The sequence below is a fragment of the Xenopus laevis genome, chromosome 1S (assembly GCF_017654675.1).
Source record: "Xenopus laevis strain J_2021 chromosome 1S, Xenopus_laevis_v10.1, whole genome shotgun sequence".
Lineage (NCBI taxonomy): Eukaryota > Metazoa > Chordata > Amphibia > Anura > Pipidae > Xenopus > Xenopus laevis.
Genome location: NC_054372.1, coordinates 168,008,192 through 168,031,782, shown reverse-complemented (window position 1 = coordinate 168,031,782; position 23,591 = coordinate 168,008,192). Strand labels below are relative to the sequence as shown.

At 37.5% G+C, this 23,591-nt stretch overlaps 1 protein-coding gene across 4 annotated transcripts in view; it reads left to right on the top strand.

Annotated features, from left to right (window-relative positions):
• The window catches only part of rasa1.S (RAS p21 protein activator (GTPase activating protein) 1 S homeolog), a 61,791-nt gene extending 38,901 nt beyond the window's left edge, over nt 1-22,890 (top strand). Inside the window, exons 16-26 of one of the 4 annotated variants that reach the window (XM_041580482.1) lie at nt 698-870; nt 986-1,145; nt 1,761-1,903; nt 4,544-4,659; nt 6,425-6,511; nt 8,444-8,511; nt 12,058-12,146; nt 15,478-15,525; nt 17,835-17,912; nt 18,931-19,065; nt 21,931-22,890. In XM_041580482.1, the coding sequence (XP_041436416.1) occupies nt 698-870; nt 986-1,145; nt 1,761-1,903; nt 4,544-4,659; nt 6,425-6,511; nt 8,444-8,511; nt 12,058-12,146; nt 15,478-15,525; nt 17,835-17,912; nt 18,931-19,065; nt 21,931-22,014 (1,181 nt within the window). In that variant the 3' untranslated portion in view covers nt 22,015-22,890. Of the gene's footprint in view, nt 1-697; nt 871-985; nt 1,146-1,760; nt 1,904-4,543; nt 4,660-6,424; nt 6,512-8,443; nt 8,512-12,057; nt 12,147-15,468; nt 15,526-17,834; nt 17,913-18,930; nt 19,066-21,930 lie in introns of all 4 variants that reach the window. The other 3 variants (XM_041580481.1, XM_041580480.1, XM_018244393.2) reach the window with 3 other exon arrangements.
• The last annotated feature ends 701 nt before the right edge of the window (nt 22,891-23,591 follow it).

Below are 23,591 nucleotides of genomic sequence, written 5' to 3'. Positions count from 1 at the left end.
GTTTTTTGGTAGACTTAACTGAAAGTTCCCTTATTTGAAAAAAAAAAACCCCCAGCATTCCGGATAATAGATCCAGATAATAGATAATTCTTTATTACCAATACTTACATGATTCCTGTCAATGACAAGATATCAGTTTAACTTTAAAGGAAAACTATACCCCCCAAACAATGTATTTCTCTATTAAAAGATACTGAGTAAAACAGCTCATGTGTAAAACTCTGCTTCATGTAAATGAACCATTATCATCATAATATACTTTTTTAGTAGTATGTGCCATTGGGTAATCATAAATAGAAAATTGCCATTTTAAAAAATAAGGGCCGCCCCCTGAGATCGTAAGATTCACTGTGTACACATACAAACCACATGTAAGGTCACATGAGCCAATTAACAGACAGAGTTGTGCCTTTTGCTTCCTCACTTCTTCCTGTTACAGTTAGTGTTGTAGTATTTCTGGTCAGGTGGTCTCTGAGGCAGCACAGATAGAGTCAAGAAATGGTGGTTCAAGGCAAGAGATGTAAAAGTGCAATATTTATGTAAATATATATTCCAGTTTGGTAAGATTCTTTAATATGTCATTCAATTTGTTATAAACTATCTGTTGCTTAAGTATTCATTTTGGGGGTATAGTTTTCCTTTAAGTGCCTCACTTTAGGTTTTGCAGATCAATAACATTGTTTTCATTTGTATTTAGTGTTTATGCGCTGTCAGCTAAGTCGTTTGCAAAAAGGGCACACAACAGATGAATGGTTCCAACTAAGTTCCCATATACCTCTAAAAGGGATAGAGCCAGGATCGCTGCGTGTCAGGGTACGGTACTCAATGGAGAAAATTATGCCTGAGGAAGAGTACAGTGAGCTTAAAGAGGTATTTACATATGTTTCATATATATATTGAACCCTCAAGTGATTCTTTTTCTAATGTTTTGTATTAGAATTATCTCTTATTGGTTTGCTAGTAAAAATACCTAATTCTCTCCTAGATAATTTTGCAAAAAGAATTGCATGTCGTCAATGCATTATCACATGTCTGTGGACAGGATCGAACACTATTGGCCAGCATTTTATTACGTATTTTTTTGCATGAAAAAATGGAGTCCTTACTTTTACGAACACTAAATGACAGAGAGATTAGTATGGAAGGTATGTAAAACTGACAAGTTATATAATCTATTAAAATAATCATCAGTGAACACTTTAACTGCCAAATATGGGAATAATTGCCTGGTTTAAATGCACTTTTAACACAAAGGTGCTTATTGGTAGCGATTTTTCATTGGATTCTAATTAAATGGGTTTTTTTTTACTTTTTTATTGAAATAAAATAAATGTTTCTTTAAGGAGTCTGCTATTTTAAGTGATGCTATTTTTAGTTCAAACACTGGCTTATTACTGACAACATATGCTAGAATTTAGCATGGTTTTTGTAGTCTTGGAATTAAACCTAGCCACTAGAAAAAAACTAATTATTAGGGACATCTTGTTGGTTAGGGACTGGGGTAAAAGTATGCAGTAAGCTACTGAAATATGTCGAGAGATGAAAGTATAAAAGAAATTCGGTTAGGTCAGAAAAGAGGTATTAAGTAATAATTGTATGAAGGGGAGTAGATGGACTGTAACACCTAAGGGGTAGGTATTGGGAGGCAGAGGTCATGAAATTGTTCTAGTGGAGGTTAGGAATGCAATATGTTTTTAATATAGTTTTCTAGTTTGATGGCTAGCATGCCCTTTGTTTGGTAATGTAGTATTTAATTTCAGATGAGGCTACCACACTCTTTCGAGCAACAACGTTGGCAAGCACACTTATGGAACAATATATGAAAGCCACCGCTACACCATTTGTTCATCATGCCCTGAAAGACACAATTTTGAAAATTCTGGAGAGCAAGCAGTCATGTGAGGTGAGGATGTTATTCCAAGCTATAATTACTATTAGAATATTGTAATCAAAGGCAGAAAGTTTTCCCAGGTCTAGTAATCAATAGCAGCCAATTAAATGCTACTTGCTGGTGTGTGTGTGGGTGTGGGGGTGGGTGTGGGGGTGTGTGTGGGTGGGTGGGTGTAAAAAGTATTGAATATGTCAACGGTTTTCTCAGTAAATCTATTTCTAATGGGCTATCAACATTAAATTTACACCAGATGTCGGCAACAATCCCAAGTAATCCACACAGACAACAAACTCAAAACATAAATCCATAAATAAAGTTATATGAAATAAAGTGGAATAAGTATTGAACACATGAAGAAAAGGAGGTGCAAAAAGGCATGGAAAGCTAAGCCAAGAAGCTGAAATCTTAACTTGAAATATGTCCGTATTAAGAAAGCAATCCTTCCCCCTATCAGTGCAAATTAATATCACATGGTTTCGTCTTAATCCATGGCCTATAAAAAAAGGTTTCTCATTACCAAGGTATCACGCAAAAAGCATCTCATGATGGATAAAAGCAAAGAGCTCTCTCAAGGTCTTCACTATCTTATTGTTGCAAAACATACTGATGGTGTTGGTTACAGATGTATTTCTAAGCTTCTGATTGTTCCAGTGAGCACAGTTGGGGCCATAATCGGATGTGGAAAGAACATCATTTCATTGACCACGACCAGGTGCTCCTCACAAGATTTCTGACAGAGGACTGAAAAGCATAATCAGAAGAGTATTCCAAAAGCTAAGGATCACTCGCAGAGAGCTTCAGAAAGACCTTGAATTAGCAGGTACTGTTGTTTCAAAGAAAACAATAAGTAATGCAATCAACCAACATGGCCTCTATGCACTCTCAACACGCAAGACTCCACTGCTGAAGAAAAAGCATGTTGAAGCTCGTGTATAGTTTGCTACATTTGGACAAGCCAATGAAATTCTCTGAGAATAAAGTCTGGTCAGATGAGACCAAAATGTAACTGTTTGGATGTCACTGCACACACCATGTTCGGAGGAGAAATGGCACTGCACATCATCCCAAAAACACCATACCAACAGTGAAGTTTGGATGTGGGAACATCATGGTGTGGGGCTGTTTTTCAGCATATGGTACTGACAGACTTCATATAATTGAGGGATAGATGAATGGAAGAAATGTACTGGGACATTTGTGATAAGAATCGGCTGCCAACTACCAGGATGTGAAGATGAAACGAGGGGTGACATTTCAGCAAGACAATGATCCCAAACACACAGCCAAGGATATTCTTAAAGGGGATGTAAAGTCAAAAAATTAAATTCCTTTAACGGGTCCATTGTCTAAAAATAAACCTTTTGTCAATATACTTCCATTAAAAATGCTGTACCTTTTTCATAAAAATCATGATTATGTGCGCTCCAGCTCCCCCTTCTTTCTATGCGCACGGACTTCAGCCTGCATGAATTCCTCAACACGGCGGGCCGGCCCATGGCTGCTTTAATTCAAGATAAGAGATACTTCGGGTTAATTTATCTTTTCGTTTCCAAAGCTGACCTCCATAACCACTCCACAGGCATTCCCTGACACTACAGAACTTGGAGGAGGGGAGATTGTTTTGAAGTAAAGCAGCCACAGGCAGGCCCGCTGTGTTGAGGAATTCATGCAGGCTGAAGTCTGTGCGCTTAGAAAGAAGGGGGAGCTGGAGTGCAGATAATTATGATTTTTATGAAAAAGGTACCAAATTTTTAATGGAAGTATATTGACAATAGGTTTATTTTTAGACAATGGACCCGTTAAAGGAATTTCATTTTTTGACACTACATCCCCTTTAATTGGTTTCAAAGAGAGAAAATAAAGCTGCTAGAATGGCCCAGTCAATCACCCAACTTGAATCCAATTGAAAATCTATGGAAAGAACTGAAGATCAGAATTTATAGAAGAGGCCTTCAGAATCTTCAAGATTTGAAGACAGTTTGTGTGGAAGAATGGGCGATTACATGGGTTGTTACAGACATCTGGTGTAAAAAATTTTTTTTTTGAGAAAAATGTGGACTCGTTCAATTCTTCTTTTCCCTGCTGTATTATACATTTGCCTGATTTAAAATGTTTCTGGAATTTACATTTACACAGGGCTTTACTCTGTGCTCAAAGACACACAGTTGTGGGATCATTCAGCTTCCTTGCTGCTTATGGCATCTACAAACATTATGTAATAAGATAATTTAACAATCCAAATGGATTTATGCTTGTGTAGTTAAACATCAGCTTTAAGAGATTATCCTTTAATTACAGAGAAAAAAGTGAATCCGTTAAAAATTGTTTTATACACAACACTTATGAAAAATGGCACTTTATTTTAGTGCTTACTGGACAAAAGGTTTGCAGGAAATAGATCCATTACCTGGTTATATATATATATATATATATATATATATATATATATATATATATATATATATATATATATATATATATATATATTTATTTTAAATAACAAAGCTAATATATATGGTTTTATTTTATGTATGTGAGGTATTTCTGAAAAAAATAACACTTTCAAAGTTCTTTGTAGTCTGATATAAACATTGTAAACTTTTATGATGTATCTAATGTTGTTTTTGTGCTGTGTTCATTCTATATTTAAAGTTAAACCCCTCAAAGTTGGACAAAAATGACGATGTAAATGCTAATTTGCAACACCTATTGAGCCTTCTTTCCGAGCTAGTAGAGAAAATCTTTATGGCAGCGGAAATTCTCCCTCCGTAAGTAAGAATTTTAATGTAACTTGAAAATGTTTTTCCATCTTGTTCTTTCCTTGCAATCATTTGCACTAGCAGCTCCCCCCCCCCCCCCCCCCCGTTTTAGCCGTATTGTATAAGAACATTTCTATCTTGTCACGTGTAGTAAATAATCAGTAAGGGAGTTTAAGAGCTTTGCAAGTCGAATCCCAAATAGGGATGCGATTCATTTGTGCATGATTTTTACAATGTGCATAAATACAATAGGGCAAGTCCTGAAGTGGGCCGCTGAATAATTGAGGTGTGCCGAATTGAACGCCAGCACGCCGAAATGGACTCCGTTGCGCCCAAATCGGACACAGGCGCATCAAATTGAACACCGACCCCATTCCCAATCCCCCCCCCCCCCGGTCCTTGCAAAAAAAAACTTGGTTCTTCTTTGGTCCCCGGGCCAAAAAAGGTTGGGGACCCCTGCAATAGGGAACCTTAGTTCAGGAAGGTTAGTGGACTCCATTCGGAACTGCAGTCATCATCTTGTCACACTTTCACTTATAAACTCTGGTGGGGATGAGCATTTCAATGGTGTTTAATTTATTACTATAACTTTTTTTTCTATTTTTGAAAATAGAACTGGCTGCACAGGGGCCAGGATTAACTGCCAACTTTATACTCAGAATTATGACCTTCCTAATAACTGATTGGGCTAAGTCACTTTTATCACTTGGCCACATTTATCAAAGGTTGAACTTAGAATTCATGTGAGGTTTTTTTTTTAAACTTCTTTACATTTCGAATATACTCGAAATTCAATTGGTGGGGTTATTTGATAAAAAAATCTAATATTTAAAACTGGGACAAATTTTACTGACTCGAAAAACTCTAATCGAATTTAACTAAATGGAGAAAAACCTCGAATGTCAGGAAGGCTAGTAACATGTCCAAATTGATGCCTGGACCTCTCCTTTTGACTTATACATGAACTTGGCAGGTTTTAGGTGGCGAATAGTTGAATTTCGAGCTTTTAAAGAGTATGATAAATCTCACAATTTGAATTAGAACTTCAATCAAGTTTGGATAATTCACAATTCGAATTTGAGCATTTTGACCATAACATTTTTTTAGAACATTCTAATTCGAATTATCAATTTGACCTTAATAAATCTGCCTCTTAGTGTTGTGTATGCATGGATCTGTACAATTTGGACAACTACTTGAACGACCAAAGCAGGCAAAGATCTCTTCTATGTTTACCTCACCAACAAGGAAATCCTGTATATGGCTGTCTTAAGAGTGAGAAGTCCAGGTATGGGATCCATTATCCAGAATCCCATTATCCAGAATGCTCTAAATTATAGGAAGGACATCTGCCATAGACTTCATTTAATCAAATAATTAAACATTTTAAAAATGATTTATTTTTTTCTCTGTTATAATAAAACAATACTTTGTACTTGACCCAAACTAAGATATAATTAATCTTTTGGGGGTTAAACAATCCTGTTGGGTTTAACTAATGTTAGACTGATCAAAATTACGGAAATATCCCTTATCCAGAAAACAGCAGGTCCTGAGAATTTAAAATAATTGATCCCATACCTGTACTCCGTTTTGCAGTTCAAGAACAGAGAACATTGTGTCTATAATTTAACAATTTAAGTAAGGTCAAACAGGTTTCTTTTTACAAATGTACATTTCTCTACAACATTCCGGATCTTTCTGGGGTCAGTGAAGATTGTTACATAATAGCCATGTTAAGTAAAACTGTTATTGAACTGTTTATTTGTGACAGGACACTGAGATACATCTATGGGTGCTTACAGAAATCTGTACAACAAAAGTGGCCTTCTAATGCTACAATGAGAACAAGGGTTGTTAGGTAAGTAGACATTATTACGAAAGCAAATAACAAATAATGTGCCCACCAATGTGCCATCAATGCATATGCAGCAATTCAAATGTACACAGTGTTTTAAAGAGCCATAATACATGATTGCAACAGTGCAGCTTTTAAGGATAATCCTTTAATTTTTCTAATTTACTACACAATTTGTGTTGTGATGATGTGAAAACACAACGTGGCACAGACATTGGGTCTGCAGTGATAGGAGATTAAGGGTTTTAGGACACACTAGGAGATTCATTGCCTGCATTAAAAAAAATCACAGGTGACAAATCTCCCCAAAAACGGCTTGACGTTCACTAACCTTGTTACCGCCACAAGTAAATTTCATTACATTAATTCAGTTTAATTACAGAAAAAATGCGATAGAGCAGGTATTTTCTTGTGATAAGCCAAATCGCTGTGAGTAATGTAATTAATTTGCAGTGATAACAATGTTTGTGAATTGCATATTATTTTCATGCAGATTTGCTGCCGCTGCCTGTGGTAGCAATTTTTTGCTGTGTGCCATTTTTCCACTTTAATGTTATATTTTATTTGTTAGATAAGGAACTCCTGCCTTAGACAGACCTCTTAGCAGACCTCCCAGTAATGCAGAATCATAATTTCATCACAGTACCTAGACATGAAAGTTTAAAAAAAAAAAAAAGTGATTTTATTTGTATAGTTTTCTTGCATACTCAACCTTTTTCGGTCTTGTTAGTATAAAATTCTTAGGGGCAGATTTATCAAGGGTCGAAGTGAATTCGAGGGAATTTTCGAAGTAAAAAAATTTGAAATTCTGAGTAATTTTTTAATACTTCGACCATCGAATAGGATACTACGACTTCGAATTTACTTCGAATTCGATTCAAAGTAAAATAGTTCGAATATTCGACCATTCGATAATAGAAGTACTGTCTCTTTAAAAAAAAAACTTTCACTTCAATACTTCGCCAAATTAAACCTGCCGATGTGCTATGTTAGCCTATGGGGACCTTCTCCAAGTTTTTTGAAGTCGAAGTAAAATCGTTCTATTGAACGATAAAATCGTTCATTTAGAACGATTATACTTCGACCGCAGAATACCCAAATTTGATGAAAAAAGTTCAAATTGGAAGTATTTCAATTCGATGGTCGAATTTCGAAATATTTTTTACTTTGAAATTTGACCCTTGATAAATCTGCCCCTTAGTATATTAATATAATAGTATACTATTAGTAATACTAAAGTAATGCCGGTAGGTTGATGGAGAAGGTCATAAATTCTTCTCCGACTCGAAAATTGTTTCTATATATTACTATGCAATCTGTGTAAATGTAAAAATTAGGCAAAACATCATCATTTGTATCTGTAATCTGTTACTTTGGGTTTATACCATTTAAATTGGAAACCAGTAATGTAAATATTTTTTTTAAATAAAATGAGTTTGTATAGAACGGAAAAAAAACACCAAGACATATGTAACTTTAAAATCACAAAGTTTTTATTAAAAAATAACTCACCGAAACTCCGCTTGTGCTTCTCTTCAGAAAAGGCGACTGGACGACGATCTGTCGTGCGGCACTCAATTTCTACTCCCTGACGAGTGCCGCACAATGGATCGTAGCCCTGTCAGCTTTTCTGAAGAGGAGCGCAAGCGGAATTTCGGTAAGTTATTTTTTAATAAAAACTTTGCGATTTTAAAGTTACATATGGCTTGGTGTTTTTTTCGTTCTATACAAACATTTAAAACAGCCCAGGAATGGAGAGAATGGCTATTACTGTTTATGTTCAGCACTGTCTCAAGTGCTTGAGTTGGAAGCAGGATAACAAAATGTAATGGAATAAAATCCATTATATATCTATAATTAAACGATTTTGTCTGTTGAACCAGTTAGTCACTGTTGAATTTTTTGAAATTATTTTGTTTTTGTTTTTTTCCTAAGTGGCTTTGTTTTTCTGCGATTAATCTGTCCAACAATACTTAATCCAAGGATGTTTAATATCATATCTGGTAAGTAGTTATCCCAGTAATGTTTTCCCTCCTTCCTAAACAAAGTGGCATGACACACAAGTTGTGGCTAGTGCAGGAGACTCCAAGGGGCAGATTCACTAAAGGGCGAAGTGGCTAACGCTAGCGACTTTTCGCTAGAAATCACATCCGCAGGGACATCACCAATTCGCTAACAGGCGCAGTCGTCAATTTGCAAACGAAAGAAACCGTTGCTAGCGTTTGTTCGCACTCTATCACCAGCCGACTTTTCACTCTAGCGAATGGTCGTTACTCCGCAAATTCAGTAAAGTGTGGATTTTACTGAACTTTACTTCTTTTGCCAGATTTGACTTCGCCACCTCAGACCAGGAAAAGTGCTATAAATCATCTAGATCTTCCTCAATCTTCTGTCGCTTACATCATATCCTGTGTGCCGAAAATGCATTAAAGTTTAAAAAAATGTTGGCGACTTTTCATTTTTTTAAGCGTGATTGCCTGAAAAAGTCCTAACAAACTTTTTTTTTTTTTTTTTTTCAAACATTCATTTTACAGTAGGCTCATGTGTAGGGCATTATATAAATTCTCTTGTCTTTATTAAGGTTCCCTGGACATTTGTAATAAAAAGTGGTAACTTCAAGCATTTGCTCCAACATTTAAAATAAAGACTTCCCTACAACTTTAAATTACCCGCCCTATGCAAATTGACCTAAGCGCAAGATCACTAGCGAATCTTTGCTAGGCACAAACGGATGCTAGCGCATCTTCGCTATGAAATGGTCGCACTGCAGAAGTAACTCTAGCGTAAAGTTGCCTTCGTTCGGTGCCCAGGGCATATTAGTGAATTAGCATAGTGGTAGCACATTTGCGCCTGGCGAAGTGGTGCTATGTGTGCGAAGCAGTCGCTGGCAACAATTCACCCTTTAGTGAATCTGTCCCCAAGACCGGAACATAATGGTCCCCTGTCTTTAAAGGGATACTGTCATGGAAAAACATCAGTTAAAGAAAAAAAGCATCAGTTAAAGGAACAGTAACATCAAAAACATTTTTTAAAGAATTCGTTAGAATACAACAAAAAAAAACACCAAGACAAATTAAAATTTAAAAAAGCAAAGCCTTTATTAATAAATAACTTACTGAAACTCCACTTCTGCTCCTCTTCAGAAAAGGCGACATGTCGACCATCCATCGTGCAGCGCTGGATTTCTCCTCCCTGGCTATCACCCAGATTCTACTGACAGCTTGTGAAGTGAGTGGCAAAAGTGAAGGCGGATGGCTTCAATCTGATATCCAAGGAGTGTCCCTCCCTGACCGGCAAGCAGAGCTCCACGAAACGTTGTCCTTGGCAGAGAGCAGGGCGAGTGAGGCTGAGCTCAATGACTTGGACGAGTCCGGAGCTCCGGGTCACAATGCTGGAGCTGCTTTCGCGTAGATGTGACCATGTTGTGCAGCAAGAGGAGGCAGAGTTGACCAGTGACGGCGGATCGGGCGTTTGGTGTTCCTTGTGCACCCGCAGCAGCAGCCTCCACTCACTCCGGAGTGCCATCACATCAGCTGCCTGGCAGGGGGCACTTGCACGGTGCTGATGTACCCCAAATGGTGAATCTCCATTGTAGAGCACAGGAGCTTCCACCTACCAAATGATTCCTGGAAGTCTGCTGCGAGGTGTCGTTCAGTCTGCAGATCAACAGGCTGTCTCAGTTTATTAGGCTTTTGTTCACACTGCCTATATTGTAACTGCAGCGAGAAACTGTATACAATTCTATTTGTTATAGAAGTTTGACAGTGGCAGCAACAAATAGTGCAAATATAATAAAGTAAGACCAGTTGCAGCTACAAAGTGGCCAGTTAGAATAAGGGTTGAGTGCCGTTTGGATAAGGGCTCTGACTCGTCCAGGAATCATTTGGTAGGTGGAAGCTCCTGTGCTCTAAAATGGAGATTCACAAACTGGGGTACATCAGCACCGTGCAAGTGCCCCCCGCCAGGCAGCTGATGTGATGGCACCCTAGAGTGAGTAGAGGCTGCTGCCGGTGCACGAGGAACACCAAACGCCCTATCCGCCGTCACTGGCCAACTCTGCCTCCTCTTGCTACACAACATGGTCACATCTACGGGAAAGCAGCCCCAGCATATGACCCGTAGCTCCGGACTCGTCCAAGTCATTGAGCAGTGGCCAGCGCCGGGGACGGAATCAGCATCACTCAACCTGCTCTCTGCCAAGGACAATGCTTCAGCTCCCTCTCCGTGGAGCTCTGCTTGCCGGTCAGGGAGGGACTCTCCTTGGATATCAGATTGAAGCCGTCCGCCTTCACTTTTGCCACTCGCTTCACAAGCTGTCAGTAGAATCTGGGTGATAGCCAGGGAGGAGAAATCCAGCGCTGCACGATGGATGGTCGACATTTCGCCTTATATGAAGAGGAGCGGAAGTTGAGTTACGGTAAGTTATTTATTAATAAAGGCTTTGCTATTTTAAATTTTCATTTGTCTTGGTGTTTTTTTTACGTTGAATTCTAACGAATTCTTTAAAAAAAAAAAAAATTTGATAATACTGTTCCTTTAATAGCGCTACTCCAGCAGACTTCTGCGCTGAAATCCAATGCTCAAAAGAGCAAACACATTTTTTAAATTCAATTTTGAAATCTGACATGGGGCAAGACATATTGTCAGTTTCCCAGCTGCCCCCAGTCATGTGAATTGTGCCTGCACTTTAGGATGGAACTACTTTCTGGCAGGCTGTTATTTCTCCTACTTAATGTAACTGAATCAGTCTCAGTGGGACTTGGCTTTTATTATTGATTGGTGTTCTGAGATCTTCCGGGGAGCTGTTATCTTGTGTTAAGGAGCTGCTATCTGGTTACCTTCCCATTGTTCTTTTGTTAGGCTGCTGGGGGAAGGGAGGGGGGTGATATCACTACAACTTACAGTACAGCAGTAAAGAGTGACTGAAGTTTATTAGAGCACAAGTCACATGACCGGGGGCAGCTGGGAAACTGACAATATGTCTAGCCCATGTCCGATTTCAAAATTGAATATAACAAAATCTGTTTGCTCTTTTGAGAATTGGATTTCAATGCAGAAGTCTGCTGGAGCAGCACTATTAACTGATGTGTTTTGAAAAAAACATGTTTTCCCATGACAGTATCCCTTTAATGATAAGGTTCCTTTCTTTGAGACATACCTTTGCTGTAACATATTAAATGTTTATTTATTCTGAACCGTTGCCTAATGTCAGGTGTAATTATGTAATTTAGGGAGGGGCCACCATTGCACCATATTTACCACTGTAGAAAACATTGTCACTGGTGTTTTATGGTACTTTTCCTAAAAGATTTGTAAAGGTTTGACATTGTGCCCCTGTAAGGGTAGAAAGGATAACATGGTGTAATGTAAAAAAGTTGCAGCCAACAACCCATGATTCATTTGCAAATGAGCTTGATAATGTATAACAAACTTCCATAGACATACGTATGGAAGTGTAAAAACGTATACATCACCATATAATTCTATTAGGCTTCTTTGTATTTTCTATTAAGCTTTGTTTTACTCATTAATGTTTTGGTATTCAACAGATTCTCCTTCTCCAACTGCTGCAAGAACATTGACGCTGGTCGCCAAATCTCTGCAGAACCTAGCCAACTTGGTTGAGTTTGTAGCTAAAGTAAGCCTTTTATAAACACAGTGAAAGGGTTGCAAATCTTTTAACACTGATAGCTTCAGGAGACACTAATACGACTACACTGTGATACTATAAAAGTCTGCATTCTTTGAAATGGTACACTCATTGCACTTTGAATGAATAAATATAAGGATGTGCAGTTTGCAAAAAACCATATGCTCCATTTGCAAACCGCCCAAAATTATACTGTAAGTAGAAAATAGTTGAGCAGGATGTGACTTCAATTGTTACAGTAAATATATAACCAACTTTAATTTATTTTCCTTTATGATTTATTAATAACTAAAGTGTAAAGGCAGTCTGACCTCAAAGCATTGCATTGTAATTGTTCTCCGTACAGGGTATACATATGCTAGGCATAGTTTTATGTACTGTCTCTGTACAGTCTATAAGCCATCTATCTGCCTTTACTATGTCCGCTTTCCTGACATTTGCCAGTTGCTTCAGTTCAGTGCATCTTTTTTTTGAGGCAGTATAATTCATATATATGATGGGATGCGTAGTCCAGCAACAAAGTTGCAGAAAAAGAGCGACTAAGCATACAGTTTTAATATCAAGAACAGGTATGGGACCTGTTATCTAGAATGCTCGGGACCTGGGGTTTTCCAGATAATAGATATTTCTGTAATTTGGAGCTTCATACTTTAAGTTTAATCATGTAAACATTAAATAAACCCAATGGGTTGGTTTTGCTTCCAATAAGGATTAATTATATCTTAGTTTGGATCAAGTAGAAGGTACTGTTTTATTATTACAGAGAAAAAGGAAATCGTTTTAATAAATTTAGATTATTTGGATAAAATGGAGTCCATGGGAGACATCTTTTCTGTAATTCAGAGCTTTCGGGACAAGGGGTTTCCGGATAACTGATCCCGTACAAGGTACTGACTTCAACATGGCACATGCCAATAAGTCAGAAATGACAGCTTTTGTAATAGGGGCAATGACATCACTGTATTTCAGAGCTCTGTATTTCACTATTTTCCTAAATTGTATTCATATTTTTCCCCTTATGTGAAATGCCTTCTATTCTTGAGCTACACAAAGGCTTTATTTACATGTTAGTATTGGTGCTGTATATTGAATGCACTTGGCTCTGGTTTTACTTATAAATTGCCTCTTTAGTAAAATAACTGGATAAAGAAACTGGATTCATGGCCTGATTCTATGATCTTGTAAACATTTCAGTCTGGAAATCCCCCTACTATTATTATGGCGATCTTATATCCTTGACCTTTACTGACACAAACTACGGGCGACTTCGGAAAACTAATCACCGCGTGTGATTAGCACCGGCGTTTTACATTTTAGCCGTCGCAGAGTCAGGGAAGGCGTTTGGGGAGATTGGTCGCCGCAAAAACGAGGCGATTAGTCGCCATGCGACCAAATCTCCCCAAAATGCCCTGTGTGGCCTGACCCTTAAGTATAACATAGACATTACTATCTCAGGCAATTTGCAACTGGTTTGCTTTTTTTTTTTTTGTGTGGTTTTCAGTGATTTACTGTAACTTTTTGTTCAGCCGCTCTGTAGTTTGGGATTTCAGCAGCTATGTGGTTGCTAAGGAAAGAAGGAATAAAAAGTAACTATAATGATAAAACCGTAAGCTCACATAGCTTGGGTGCTGGGATCAGTGACTCCCATTTGAAAGCTGGAAAGGTGTAGAAAAACTATAAAAATTAAATGACGAAGACCAATTGCAGGAGCAGGACATTTTTTTTAACATAATTAAAGATGAATCGCTACTTTAAGGACCCCCGAGCAGCATATCAAGCAGTAGTTTGTCAGGTCTCTATGCTGTCAAGAAGTGTCAATCCAAAATGACCTCTTCATCTACCGCTAGCCATGCCTCTATCTCAGTCTTCTCTTATCCTACCTGGAGCTCCAGGCTAGTGGGGGGTTTCTTCCACTTTGCATACCATCTAAATGCTATTTTCATTAGGTTTATTCTTGCTTTAACCATTGTTTGTTGTACTGCTTTTACTCTGAGTAAGGAAGCTGAGCAGTTAATTACCTTTTCCCAACTGTGTGGAAAGATCTGGATGGTGGGGAAGAGTTCTGTTTTTCTGTAAAATACTAGTCTACCCTTGTTCTACCATGACTTCAGAGAGGCTAAATGAAAATACATCACACCTGAGCTAACGAATCATAAAATTCAATCTCCTATTGTGTGCCAATTCATTTATAAGAGTCTAGTGGAGGTGTGGCCTACTGACCCATGGGGAGTTGTCTAACATGCACTTGGCTCTGACCAGCCAAACAGGGTCATAAACTAAATTCTTCATAGCAAGAAAACCCACTTTTTTTATAGGCTTTACAGAGAAATACCATTAAACTATGCCAGCATAAGTATTCCCTGTACTAAGGAAAGGGGTTATAATGGTCTTTTCAGTTTGTTTTCCAGAAAATAAAATAGGTTTTGTTGTTGGATCAGGCCTCCAGAAGTGTATATACGTGTATTGTAATTATGTGACATCAACTTTTTGATTTGTAGCAGGTTTTAAAGGGCTTCTAACATCAGAAATGAAGTGTAAACACCTTTAAGGTCTGTTTGTCCAGTATCTACAAATAAAACATTTCTTGGTTGCAATACTCTTGTTTTATGTAAGAGGGCAATGGATTAAATTTGACCCCGATTTATCAGAAACGAAGTACTAATGCCATTGTACCCTAAATGCCTTATCTACCCCTACTGCCTTATTAGGGTACTGACACAGGGTGCCTCACTTAACAATACCTGATCCTTCCATTCTTAAGCAGACACTTGTTAACAGTACAGTATGTTTTATATAAGTACAAATTAAAAACAAAATGTTTTCTTTATTTCTGGCCATTAAGGTTTGCAAATACTGAAAAAATTATATACTTACACACTTACACACACACATATACACATACATACACAGTTGTGTTCAGAATAATAGCAGTGAACAAGCCTCAATTAATAATTCAATGACTCAGAATCAGCAGCTTGCATGTCATGACTGTTGGGGTTGTTGGTTTTCTATTACTCTACTAAACCTACCTAGAAATTGTATTTCTACTTGGCAAATAATATACACCAAACATAATGATTGATCAGGTTAGTGATGTTGGACTGCTATTATTCTGAACACAACTGTGTATATTATATTCTTTTTTTCTTCAAGATAAATGCAAAACAGTTTAATAAATTCTCAAACATATAAACCATTTATAAGTAACGACATGTTGCTGCAAGCTGTTCGAGGGACAATTGGAAATCTGTGAGGCTCTTGGATAACATGTTTGTAATACGGTCTAATAACAATTCTTTTGTTCTGGTTGGCACGGGAGGGACAAGTTGCTGTTGTGCCACAAAGCTGCACTTTTTCTTCCGGAGCTGTAAGAAAATATGTTTTATATCTCAATCAGTAACTGCTATTGCACTTGCCATTGCATGACCTTCATTCCATTGTAAGTGCAGCTCATGCATCCCGTTCTTTTGCCACTCTCACTGTAGCCTTGCACTGTCAACCAAATGCTGTTTTTTTTAAAGTATGGATGTCAGAATATACTGCATACCCCAATCACCATATTGATTCATAGTCATCACAAATCTCAAGCTGATATTTAGTATGGCTGAGCAGAAGCAGAGGACTTAATCAGAATTTACTTTGAGACTGGGTATATCTGTTAACACCATGTTATTGCTTCCCATCACTTTATATGATATTCAGAGATGCCACCCACTGATTCATGAGAATGCACCTTGTATTTGTTTTATATTGAACTGAACCTAAAATGGACACCACTCATAAATAAAACTTTTAAAGGGGCAGTTCATCTTTAAGTTAACTTTTAGTATGTTATAGAATGGCTAATTGTATAAAAAACTTTTCTATTAGACTACATTTATTACCTTTTATCGTTTTTTAATTATTTAACTTTCCAGCTTTCAGGTATGCGCCACTGACCCCATCTAAAAACAAATGCTCTGTAAAGCTACAAATGTATTTTTATTCCTACCTTTTATTTCTCCTATTTCTATTCAGAACTCTCCTATTCATATTCCAGTCTCTTGTTCAAATCAATGCATGGTTGCTAGGGTCGTTTGGACCCGAGTAACCAGACTGATGAAACTGCAAACTGGAGAGCTGCCGAATAAAAAGCTAAATAGCTCAAAAACCACAAATAATAAAAAATGAAAACCAATAGCAAATTGTCTCAGAATATCACTGTCTAAAAATGACTTGAAAGGTGTACAACCCCTTTAATATTTGATTTCATCCAGTCTGTTGAGGTAATACCCATCCCATAGGACCAATGTGGAATTTCTCTTGCAATGATCTGCTTCCTTAAAGGAAAACTATACCCCCAAAATCAATATTTAAGCAATAAATAGTTTATATCATATTAAGTGGCATATTAAAGAATCTTACCAAACTGGTCTATATATTTAAGTAAATATTGCCCTTTTACATCTCTTGCCTTGAGCCACCATTTCATAATGGTCTGTTGCTGCCTCAGAGATCACCTGACCAGAAATACTACAGCTCTAACTGTAACAAGAAGTGTTGAAGCAAAAGACAGAACTCTGTCTTTTAATTGGCTCATGTGACCTAACAACTATGGTTTGTTGGTATGTTTGTGTGCACAGTGAATCGTAGGATCCCAGGAGGCGGCCCTTATTTTTTAAAATGGCAATTTTCTATTTATGATTACCCAATGGCACATACTACTAGAAAAGTATATTATTATGAAAATGGTTTATTTACATGAAGCAGGATTTTACATATGAGCTGTTTTATGCAATATCTTTGTATAGAGACCTACATTGTTTGGGAGGTATAGTTTTCCTCTAACTAAGTTAGAATCACTCTGATCATTAGTTGTGGAGAATGAAAGATATCTTCATATTTATTACATATCAGCACCTTAGTGTATCCTGCAAGGCTTTGCGTTTATAAACATGGCGTGACCGAATGTTCGCTTCAAATAGTCATGTGGGCACTACGTGTTTGTAGGAGTTTAAATCCTGTGGCTAGTAAATCTAGTGTATGGCTTGTAATACTGTTGCTACAGCTTTTTTGTTGGTATTATTCTGCTGATCTTCTTGTTTATTTTATTAGCAGTGAATTTTGGGGCTGTGTTTGCCAGCTTTTGTAGCTGATGACAAAACTGACCGTCTGCTTTCTGTATATCATTTAATGTGATTAGAAAAGGTGGACGAATTTTATATAACTAAAAGCAAATGTATTTTACTTCATCAATAATAGCTCGTCAGTGAACCTGACTGCCCCCATGTTTCACAACTGCTTCTGAGTTAATAACTGAAAAAGTCCAGGTGTAAAATGAAAGTGTTGTCAATGTCATTGTAATGCATGGTTCAGTGCAACAAATTCACATTTTAATTAAAGCAACAGGCTAATTGCATGTCCAACTGAAGCCCTATGTATTCAGCTTTATGTAAGCTGTACATAAATGCTGCTCCTTTAAATCCAATAGTATTAACTCCATACCATGCAGCCCTGAAGCATCGGCAACTTCAGGAACGCACAATTCTGCATCAACTGCATTGTAAAAATGACTCTGTCTCCCTGTTTTGGAGCCGCTATGGAGTCATATTTTAAGACTGCACACAACATCATTTGCACAGCAAATATTTAAGAAATGATTCATTTTGAAAGAAGTAACATATGTTTTCCTTTCAGGAACCGTACATGGAAGGAGTGAATCCATTTATCAAACACAACAAGGAGCGCATGATCATGTTTTTAGACGAACTTGGCGTAAGTAACCGTCACTGCTTGTGGAGTTCCTTTTCCCCTATCTACACAAGTGGCTGTCAATCCTTTACAGTTCAAGACCCCTTGGAGGTCCAAATATTTGTGTATGTCCCCCCCCCCTTCAGCCCATGACAAGGTTCCTATTATTCTGAATGTGGAAAAAATGCTTTGTGTTTTCCCTGAAAGGTGTGGTTTTTTTTTAAAAAAAAAAAACACTGCATAAGAAAGCAGGTTAGGATGCCCATGTGTATTATATAACCACTTGTCATTAGTTACCTGTTTTGAATCAAAATCCTCATCATTTGTACTGCTATTTAGCAGTTGGGTGCTACTGCAGTCTGCTTATATATTTAGCATCCATGCAATGTGCTTCTATATTGCTAATTTGCAATGCAGAAGGGACATTTTTCTTGCATTTTTGTATGAGTTAGGAGAGAAGGAAAGGCTCACGTTCCTTGGGGTGCCATAAGGTAGGCACCACCAAGTGATTATATATCCTTACCTCACACTCCAGGCCTGTGCTCCTATCAGGAGAAAACTGCACCGGTCTGGGGGTTCTTCTAGCAAGTACCATGGAATGATCAGCTTCCTTCTTCTTTAAATTTCTCATGGCAGACGCGAGAACCTGAACTTAAACAAAAAATTCAGCTATTTTGTTCTACTGCGCATGCGTCTGCCACAAGAAATTTGAAGAAAGAAGAAGAAGGAAGCCGATTGATGCGTGGTGCTCGCTGGAAGAACCCCCGGACTGGTGTCGTTTTCTGCTAAGAGCACCGGCCAGGGGTGCGAGGTAAGTATACAACTTGGTGGTGCCTAACTTTTGGCACCCCCCAATTAAATATGCCTTTCCTTCTCCTTTAACTGACACAACACATCATGGTATAATGTCCTTTTTCCTGATACTGTAAAACAATGTACAGATGCATTGGTTTCTCTTAGAAGTCCTTACTGTTGCAACTTCATCATTTTACAAGCAAACGTGTATGAAGTTCACATATGTGTTGCTAAACATTTGTTTCAGAATGTCCCTGAACTCCCGGATACTACTGAGCATTCTAGAACTGACCTGTCCCGCAGTTTGGCAGCTCTGCATGAAATGTGTGTAGCCCACTCTGATGAACTTAGGACCATTAGCAACGAGCGAGGTGCCCAACAGGTAATTCCTTCTTTTCCTGGTATTGTTTGAAGTGTACTTGCGCAGCACACAACATCCGAAACTGATCCATTCCAAACTGTCATTGTATTAGAACATTATATTAAAATAAATCTAAACCAAGCTATGGTCTAATTCTATGAAGAGAAAAGAATTGGCCATTCGTTCATTATATAATTATTGGTTAGACTTTGAGGACTTGATTTCTTTATTCACATGATTTTAGAAATGTCACAATGCTTGCAGTGCTTTAATTTAATCAGGAGTTAGTTAACCTACCTGTATGTTTTTGGCACATGAGATAAACCACAATATGTAATAATAATAAGACGTTTGCTTTTAAGCAGGTAACCAGTAAATGCTTCCTGCTGGTTAATATGGATTATAGCTCCTGGACAAACTTAGTGTCTTATTACTTAAGCCCATAGTATAGTATTTGTAAGAAAATAATTACTAATGCTTTAACATCCTAGCAAAAAGTCTGGAAGTTGCAAGTCATAATGGATAATAAATAGAAAGATAAGCAATAAAAATTACAAAAACAATACAACTTAAGTTACACATTAAAGGACATGTAAAGGCATTTTTTACTTTCTTCAATGAAAAATAAACATATCTCTAATATCCTTTAATTATTTTTTTATTTTTTTTTTTATAAGAAACCTGACTTATGCAGTGAAATTCTCCCTAAATTTACTGCTGTGGATAGGAATTGTCAGACAGACAGGGAAACAATCATACTTATGAACAGCAGGGGGAGCTCCCGCATTACTTCCCAGCCATGCAGAACTCAAGCAGCTTTGTTTGTTTCCCTGTAGAACAGTCGGCGACTTTGTAGAGATTTATATTGGATTTTATTTTTGCCTTTACTTCCCCTTTACTGTTTCCAACTCCAGCTGTAGGGACAAAGATCAGGGAACCAGATTTAAACAGATAAACTGGGGGTCTGGGGGATTATTTTGCTGCAGCCACTGGTTCTGCAGAGTTGGAGAAAGTTTGTATTAAACAATACAAAAACTATGAAATCCACATTAGATTACATGACAACACAGGACCCAGTGTAGTCTGCCTATTCTGATTATTAATCAGTCTGACTGTATCTGCTTCTGGCAGATATTATTTGACTTGTGCTGTTTTTGATAATTTACAACAATCTCTAAGCAGCCAAGACCATACTGAGCATGTGCACAGTCTTGGTCTTGCAAAAGTTACAAGATGGTGACCCCCTGTGGCCAACTTTGAAAGCATAAATCATTTGTTTGATTAGGTTTGTGGTGCAGTAAGTACATTTTTATGTTTAGTATACAAAATACAGCTTTTGTAGCCTTATTCTATTTTAGCCTTTATTTCCCCTTTCCCCTTACCAACCTGGGCAATGGAAACTCAAATTCAAAGAACATACATTATAGCCAGATAGTGAGGGATCTTTTTTTCCCATAAGGATCACCAAGGCAGAGACCACTATTTTTATACTAGAGGAAAAGAACTTTCATTTGAAGCAACGTAGAGGGCTCTTTACAGTGAGGACAGTGAGGTTGTGGAATGCACTGCCGGGTGATGATGTGATGCTGATTCAGTTAATGCCTTTAAGAGTGGCTTGGATGGTTTCTTGGACAAGCATAATATTCAAGGCTGCTGTGATACTAAAATCTAAAATTAATTTAGTTATTGGTGTTGTGGAGAACCAGAGGTATGGGCATAAAAGGGTGTTACCATTGCGAGAGCATAGAGATGTCTCTTCATAGCACAAAAAAACAAAGAACTACTCAAATAACCAATGGGATGGTTTTTTCTAAAGAACAGAATCCATCCCAGGCTCCCAGGGGTATCTGCATACACAGAATTGTATTCATTCTCAGTGGTATATAGTTTGAGTGTATGCATATCTGCTGGGTTTCATTTGGAGGGGTTGAACCTGATGGACTTTGGTCTTTTTCTCAACTTAACTATACCATCAGTTTTGTGAAGGTATAATTATGGAAATCGGCAAATCCATAAGCCAGTGGTATACAGTCATATTGTATCCTACTGATAGGCCAGGGCCCCACCAAAAGTTTGTTCTATTACAATTATAGATCAGAAGCCCTCGTGTACAGCTGCAGTGCAAATTGCAGTTTTCGGTTGCAGATTTTTGTTTCATTTCTCACAGTATACAAGAAGATCAGGTCTGTCCGGCACTCAGAGGAATCCACAGGCCAAGAAATATTAGTTAAAAAATGACTTTATTAAACAAAGTTAAAAGTATATTTGTATCTCCATGGGCCCTACGCGTTTCGTACCCACAGGGGTACTTAATCAGGGGCTATGATCAAGTAATGTGCCGGAAACCCCTGTTCTTCTTGAATCCTGGTTTGCCAATCCTTCTGCGCGGCTGAACCGAATCCTAATTTGCATATGCGTATGAATATGAGGGGGGAGTAAAATCGCATGACTTTTTGTGACAAAACCAGGAAGTAAAAAATGTTTTCCCCTTCCCACCCCTAATTTCCATATGCTGGATGAATGGTGTTAATTAGTTTCCAATTTTGTGTGCGGCGCTTGAGGTTGTATATGAGGCTTTTTTTATCACTCCAAGCTTTGTTATTAATTGTATGACTATTGCTGTAGCATGCAGTGGTTCAAATACACACGTTCAATAAAGTAATTCAACAAAATCGACAATAATCCACAAACCCATGCTTATTAATAGTGTCCCCATAGTCTTGACCCATGGATTATGTTTGGTGCACCATTTCATAGTTACTTTATTTAGAAAATAGTATTTTATATTGTATTTCCTTGTCCATTGTTTACATTTAGGAAGCGGTCTTTGAGTGCATACTATATATAAATACTATATATAAATGTTTTTTTGTTTTTGTTTTTCAGCATGTTCTAAAGAAACTTTTGGCAATTACAGAGCTTCTTCAACAGAAACAAAATCAGTATTCTGTATCTAACAACACCAGGTAGCAGCTGGCTGCAGCTATTTGCATGGATACAGCACGTATAGACCTGGAGTAACATCCTTCTGCTCTTTCCCAAAGTAGCATGTATTAGCCACATCTTCAGCGATGTGTTGGACTGTGCTGCAAAGATCCTTCTGCTGGTAAATATCTGTCGGCAGATTAAGCTATCTGTGCAACCCAGTTGCATTTTTCACACTCTGAACTGACGACCACCGACTCTGAGCCTTCGTCTGCTAATCGTCTTTCACGCAGCCAAATGTGAGAAGATGAGCGATAGGACACTTCCTTGTATTATGCCAAAGTGAGTACATCCAAAACCTGCCCACATAGTCATCTGCTTCTGGGCGGGCATTTATAACTGGATTACAAGCTATTTTTATACCATTGTTTCTAACTGGTTTCTTTTATGACTGTTCAACCACCATGACTTATAAATTACTGTTAAAACTGACAAAGAACAAAACGCTCTTTTTTTTTTTTTTTTTTATACTTTATTATGTCTTTTTCTGGGATCATATTAAGTTTATGAAATACAAGTTTATTATGTTTGTGCCACTTTGTTATGGTAACTTTTCTCCAACAACAAAAACCTAATAAGGAAAACAAATGTAAAAGCTTTTTGTAAAATGTTTACACCCGTAAATAATTTGATTGAAAATAAATTTATTAATTAATGTCTCTCCTGCGCATGCATTAAACGTTTTGTTAAAGATCTCTTCTTTTTTTTTTTGCTTGGTCCATTGAAAACTGAAAATATTCTTTTTTTAAACTATTTTTATCTACGTAATGGAAAAACAGAAAAACTCCAATTTTTATATTTCCCATGGGACAGCATAAAAACAGTGTCAATTCTTGGAAAATGCACAATATATGGGGGGGGGGGGGAAGACACCACTAGAATACATGGGACATGAAAAAAACAGCCTCCGTTCCAGAAAACCATTAAAAATGGGTTTTACTGTATTAAGAGGAGCTTTTGTCATCTTTAGATTCTTTCAGGGTTGGTTTTCAGTTTCAGAAGATCTTAGCTGGAAACAATGATTTGTATTGCTCTCCCCAGCCCTTTTTTAGTTGTACAAACTATGGGGCTTTGATAAGGAGGCATCAGCCTGAAGGCCCGTTAGGATAAGATTTGAGCTATTTGCTCTTCTAGATACACCCAATGAAAATTCTGCTTGAAGGCCAGTTAGGGTGACATTGTATTCTCTTACATATGCTATGGCTGAATGGCAGTATATTAATATTCTCCTGTATTTGTAACTTTATGAAATAGGGGAAGCTTACACTGACAACTACTATTGTCGAAGAAGTATTTGTGGGGGTAGTGGTTGTGTGTGGACAGACAAAAATACAATTAACACCCAGGCACACATGGGATTCGTATAATAAGAAGAAATACTTGCAGTTTGATAGAGCAGAACAAACTGAAACAGTGATTTTATTGTTGTGCAGAAAAGCTGCATATAGCAACAAGTCTTTACAAATTCATATGGTTATAAGCTTTGAATGTACTTACTGCGCAGTACGAATCATTGCCAGAGCATTATAGTCATAAAACATTAAAATGACTTATTTTTTAAA